At 40.2% G+C, this 6,307-nt stretch overlaps 1 protein-coding gene across 6 annotated transcripts in view; it reads left to right on the top strand.

The window, feature by feature from the left end:
• The window catches only part of schip1 (schwannomin interacting protein 1), a 558,202-nt gene extending 552,160 nt beyond the window's left edge, over positions 1 to 6,042 (top strand). For 4 of the 6 annotated variants that reach the window (XM_078410855.1, XM_078410856.1, XM_078410857.1 and 1 more), the window contains 2 exons: positions 2,516 to 2,609; positions 5,385 to 6,042. In XM_078410855.1, the coding sequence (XP_078266981.1) occupies positions 2,516 to 2,609; positions 5,385 to 5,436 (146 nt within the window). In that variant the 3' untranslated portion in view covers positions 5,437 to 6,042. The remainder of the gene's footprint in view (positions 1 to 2,515; positions 2,610 to 5,384) is intronic. The other 2 variants (XM_078410859.1, XM_078410860.1) reach the window with 1 other exon arrangement.
• The last annotated feature ends 265 nt before the right edge of the window (positions 6,043 to 6,307 follow it).

The following is a 6,307-nucleotide window of genomic DNA, read 5'->3' on the forward strand; positions in this document are numbered from 1 at the left end:
ATATTCTGTTGAAATAATTAGTCAAATGCTCACTGATGCAGAAAATATCAACTGCATACTTGAAGGCATTGTCCACCACTTCTTGAACAGAACAGTCATGAAGTGAAGATGGTTTCAGATTGCTGTGCTGTGATTGCCTATGGCATCCAGTAAAACCACAATCTGCTCCATCAACCCGCATAGACTGTATCCACAAGTACAAATACATCCATATACAAGTATATCTATCGGGCTAGTAAAGACTACTCCCTCCGAACTATATAGACTTGAGGGCATTATTTTTGAGCTTGCACGACTATTGTCTATTTATTTGTCTGCATGTTTTTTAATATATATATTAACAAATATATAATATATTTGAACTTTTTTTGTGGTTTTACAGAGTAATATGTTTACATATCTGTTGTGCTGCTACAAGTAAGAATTTAATTGTCCCGTTTTTCACTCAGAGAGTTGCCAATCTGTGGAATTCTCTGCCTCAAGGCAGTGGAGGCCAATTCTCTGGATGCTTCAAGAGAGAGTTAGATAGAGCTCTTAATGATAGCAGAGTCAGGGGGGTATGGAGAGAGGGCAAGAACAGGGTACTGATTGTGGATGATCAGCAATGATCACATTGAATGGTGGTGCTGGCTTGAAGGGCCGAATGGCCTCCTGCACCCATTGTCTATTGCGTGGGTTTGTTAAAAACATTGAAATCTCCTTTCGTCGGCTCACAGCAGTGCGATGCTTGGCAATCATTGTCTTGCGTTATAAACATTCCTTTCTCAGACATTGACTTGATATGCGGGTTAATAATATGTATGACATAAAGTTAACAGCATTACATCTTTTCCTTCAATAAATTCACTTTCTGCCGCTCAAGCAGTCCCAAGCCTCTCCATTCAGCTCATTCATCGACAGAGTCCTCTAAGTTCCATATTTTCTTACTTCACGATTGGGAACTGTTTCAAAGGTGCTAAGGGCACCATAGTTAATTTATCTATAACACCGTTCCTTATTCCCGTCCACAACTTGCTGTTTAACCTCGGTGAACATTGCAGAGATATCCCCAGCCTATTCACAAATGATGCTGGCAGCTTTTGTTACATTTAAGAAACATTTGGATAGGTACATGGATAGGACAGGTTTAGAGGGATCTGGGCCAAATTCAGGGAGGTGAGACTAGTATAGATGGGACATTTGGCCGGTGTGGGCAAGTTGGGCTGAAGGGCCTGTTTCCACGCTGTAGGACTTTGTGATTATTTCTGTGGATTAGCAATTCCCATCCCTTATCCTGGAGAAGATGTTATATGGTCTGTCCGCTTGGACTATTCCAGTCCATTGAGTGAAGATGTTCCCAGGATGGTGTTAGGTTTAATGCCTCAGTATTTAACTGAAATGTTTCTACTCCTTAATTTCCCCCCTATCCTCTTATAGATTAAAGATATTCTTATTTCTGTTGATAACCTAGCACAGAATAATAGTTCATCTTTATGCCACTCGATTCAATCCAATGAATCTTCAAAGCTCCCCATTATCTTGCTGCATTATTGGCCATTTTATTCTGTGAAAATGGATTTACTTTTATTTTAAAACATGCTATGACAAAATCATAGTCCCAATCCATTTTTTTCTATCACAAAGAAGATCTGGCCATTTATTTAAATAGCAATTTCGTAAAATTTATTTACGTAAAAACTTCTTTTTAACTTGTTGGACTTTTAGTATTACAAATAATTAATTCTGCTGACAACAATGCCAGTAGAATATGGGTCCTTTCAGATGGATTTGTATATAATTTGGAAAGCAGTTGTAACATTAAGCCTTTATTTTAATATGTTGAGATATGTGACTTGGAACATTTTAAAATTTACTTTTTCCTTGCAGGGTGTTGGTGCATTCAGTTTCAGTAGAACAACTTGTTGCGTTACCTTAGATTTTGCAAATACCTTTCAGCAATTAATCTATTAATGCCAACTGGTATTAAAGTTTTATTTTCAGTTCTATTGGCATGGAAGAACTGTTCTGGGAGAAAATGTGGTACTGGCATTATAAATCATGGGAGGAATAGATCGAGTAGGCGCACAAGGTTTCTTGCCCAGAGTAGGAGAATTGAAGAAGGGTCTTGACCCGAAACGTCATGCATTCCTTCTCTCTAGAGATGCTGCCTGGCCCGCTAGTTATTCTAGCTTTTTGTGTCTATCTAGGGGAATTGAAAACCAGAGGACATGGGTTTAAGGGGAGGAGGTAAAAATGTAATAGGAATCTGAGGGGTACCGTTTTCATGCAATGGGTGGTAGCGGTATAGAACGAGCTATCAGAAGAGGTAGTTGATGCAGGTACTAAAGCAACGTTCAAGAAAAATTTAGACAGGTACATGGATAGGACATGTTTTGAGGGATATGGGCCAAGTGCAGGCAGGTGGGACCAGTGAAGATGGAGCATGTTTGCCAGTGTGGACAAGTTGGGCCAAAGGGCCTGTTTCCACACTGTAAGACTCTCTGACTCTATCAACTTGTTTCCATTTATTAATCAGGTTTAAATGAAGAGTTGGTCCAACTTCTACTCATCAGGGATGAGCTACACATGGAACAGGATGCCATGTTGGTGGACATAGAGGACCTTACCAGGTTAGTGCTGAGGCTGAAGATGAATGAACGGCTGGCTTCCTTTTTCCTGCAATGGTTTCAAATGAACAGTTCTGTACTTCCCCAGTGGATCATATAGCATTTTAAACTTTTTTTTCCCTCTCTTACTGGATTTATATGTATTTTCCCTGAAACAATTTCATCCTGTTTTTAACAAACAAAAGCCAAGATACTCGGGCTAACCGTAATTGTTAGAAATCTGTCATGAAAAAGAACTCCCCTGCTGAATATTCACGGCAAGTTTGTTTATAGTGAAACAAAAACACAAACTATGTGGTGAGTTTAGATTTACAACTGTGGTTTTTCTTTACGAAATGGAACGCTTTCAAAATGTGTTGAGGGATTTGTCCAGAAACTATGAGACCTGGGTGACAAATTTTGTTAGGTAGATGGAGCTGTTGATTTTCCCTGAGCCCAAGACTTTGTAGGAATTTGCCTCAGGGTTTAGCCAGTTCTCTACTGGGCAATGTAGGGACAAAGAACTGCAGGTGCTGGTTTACAAAAAATGACACAAAGTCACCGATCCATGTTCCCCAGAGTCCTGGACCCATTGTGTTCTCCAGCAGTGTGTCTTTTCCTCTACTGGGCAATATTGATCTTGGGTATTATGAGGTAACAGGTACCTCATTATGAGGTATTATGAGGCAATGTTTGGTTTTGGAACCACAATTGTATGGAGCTGAACCAGGATCTGACCCCTGTGTTGACCCAAACCATGGCTTATCTGAGATTCAGACTGGTGAGTCTCTACGCTCAGAGGTGCATCTAGCTAACTTAACCATATCCACTCTATGAGGTATCCACTTTATGAAGATGTGGCCAAGACTCGAGGGCCCCAAGGTATTGGGAGAGGTTGAGCAGGCTCGGAGTTTATTCCTTGGAGCGCAGGAGGATGAAGGTATAAGATGATGAGAGGAGTAGGTTGGATAAATGCACACCTTTACCCAGAGTAGGGGAATCAAGAACCAGAGGACATAAGTTTCAGGTGAGGGGGGGAAAGATAGGAACCTGAGGGACAACTTCACTCCACAAAGGCTGAAGCATTCCAGCTGTTGGTGTATGCCTGTGGACTATCACAGCTTCCAAATGTAGACTACCTTGTCCTGCTGTAAAGGACAATTTGATATTTTATTTGCTTTGTACATTTAACCTAAGTCATCGACAGAGTCGTACATGGAATGAACAGTACCACACAAAAGGTGATAGGTGTAAGGAACAAGCTGCCGGAAGAGGTAGTTGAGGCAAGTACTATCACAATGTGTAAGTAACATTTGGACAGGTACATGAATAGGATAGGTTTAGAGGGCTATGGGCCAAATGCAGGCAGGTGGGACAAGTGTATGTGGGACATGTTGGTCGATGTGGACAAGTTGGGTCGATGGGCCAGTTTCCTTACTGTATGATTCTCTGACCCTATATGGTCACATTCCAAGTGGCCAGGTTACACCGTGCTAGTTTGTATTTGCAAAACTTTAAATAGGGCAGCCAGCATTTGGCTTAGAGCAAACTTTATATTTAAAATACCTAATACAGTAAAACTCCTTCTACCCAATCATTGGGAAATCACAGTGGTTCAGTATCTGGCTGGCTCGCTGGGGCCCCAGTTCCCATGCTCCTTTAAAACTTAATGGGTTCACTGTAAAACTAATGATATTACCTCATGAAATCTAGAATAAAAGTTACATTAAAAAGGAGTTCATTGGAATAGCGTCGAATTGTGTGAAAAATCTGCCATTCCACTGACCAAAAGTCCGTGCATACCAGATTGACAGATGCAAATATCATCTTTTTGGGAATTGTTTTACTAAGCCACTTTCCACCAGGGCTGGCCATGTGCGGTATCAGACCACCTATGTGTGCTTAGCTCCAAGTGATTGACCCTGGCTTGGCCGGCTGAAAGATTTTTCATCTTGATCAAGGAGCCAAACTATGAAATCATCCAGTGACATCTCTCCCTTACCAACTCTGACAACGCGTCCTGTCCAGGCTTACAGCTTCCATCTGGAGGAATCTTTCTCAGTGTAATGACTAGAAGAGCAGAGAGCCCAATGAACTGGTTCATTGTCTATATATTGAACTACACGGCATAGAAACCAGCCCTGCAGTCTCTTAAATGCCACTATCGTATCTGCCTCCAGCACCACCTCAGACTGAGCGTGGCAAGCACTCACTACTCTCTGTGTAAACATATCTTGCCAATCTTTAACTGCTGATCTTGTCCAAAGATCAGCAAAGAAAACTGTTAATTACTCCAGGATCTGAACCTTATGAAACTGAAGGCCTTTTTCAAATCAAGTGCAGTGGCATTTCGAGTCAAGACCCTTCTTCAGACTGAGACAGGAGGGAAGGAAACAAGAGATAGAACAAATGAATGCACCTTTTCATATCTTTCGTTTCCCTCTCCCCTGACTCTCAATCTGAAGGAGGGTCTCGGCCTGAAACGTCACCTATTCCTTTTCTCCAGAGATCCCTCCTGACCCGCCGACTTACTCCAGCTTTTTCTGTCTATCTTTGGTGTAAACCAGCATCTGCAGTTCCTTCCTACGCAGTGAGGTTTCTTATTGTTTCACCTGAAGATTCACCACCTGCAGTAGACTGACTTTGCTCATAATCAATCCTCTGACAGCCATTGCTCAAGCACTCGCTGAAACCTTCCAACCTCTGAATTCTTTCAAAAGAACATCTCAAAGTGCACGACATTCCCAAGCCATGACGTAACGTTGGCGAAACCTTTGACTTCTCTTTTCCTTTCTCCAGGCATGCTGAAAGTCAGCAAAAGCACATGGCAGAGAAAACAGCAACTAAGTGAAACTGAGACACCTCCAACAAGCAACGGGGCTGGAGAGGAAAAAAAAGCTCGATTTTACTTTGCTTCTGTGGTTGTATAGCTGATGCTCAAGATGGTGCACTTCCAGAAAATCAGTGTTAGTCATTGGTACTGTTTGAAGCTTTATGTCCAGTGATTGGCCTATGCTTCCTGTATAATTTATTTTAATATAATTACATTTGTCACAGAGTTGTATCAGGCATTTCAGTAAAATGTTGGTAACGGATATGCAAAACTAGTAAAACAGCAGGATTGGAAGATATATAAAGTAGTTAAGAGCTGCTAACTTCTGACTCCTTGGATTTTAGTTAAACAGTATTTTATCATGGGCCTCTTTTTATTCTTCACAGATTGTAGTTTTAAACAAATAAACTTTATTTAAAGGTGCTATTAAAGTCAAAGATTATACATGCCTGCCTTGTAGTGAAGTTGTAGCTATTGGTGATTAGATCACAAACAGGTTTCCAACATTTTGTAAATGTTGATTACCTGATAACCATTTTAAAGTGTGTTAATATAATTTCCGTCAACTGGATTCAGAAATGTTATCTGGAAATGTTATGTACAAATATGTAAAATAAAAAAATAAAATTTGTTTCCTATGATATACTTAAATTAATCTTGCTCCATATTCTGTGAAGAGATCTATAATCTCAAGGTTAATGATAATTGGTAAAATAGGATGAAATAATATAAAAGCACATTTCAGTTCATTTTGATTTGTAACAGTCAACTATAATTGGTTTTCTAAGAATAGATTATTATATTGATCTTTCAACACAAAGGTTTAGAAACAGCACGCTGATTACTAAACAACCAGATAGTCTGTCCATCAGTATTAGAATAAAACATC

This window comes from Rhinoraja longicauda, chromosome 13, assembly GCF_053455715.1.
Source record: "Rhinoraja longicauda isolate Sanriku21f chromosome 13, sRhiLon1.1, whole genome shotgun sequence".
Taxonomy (NCBI): domain Eukaryota; kingdom Metazoa; phylum Chordata; class Chondrichthyes; order Rajiformes; family Arhynchobatidae; genus Rhinoraja; species Rhinoraja longicauda.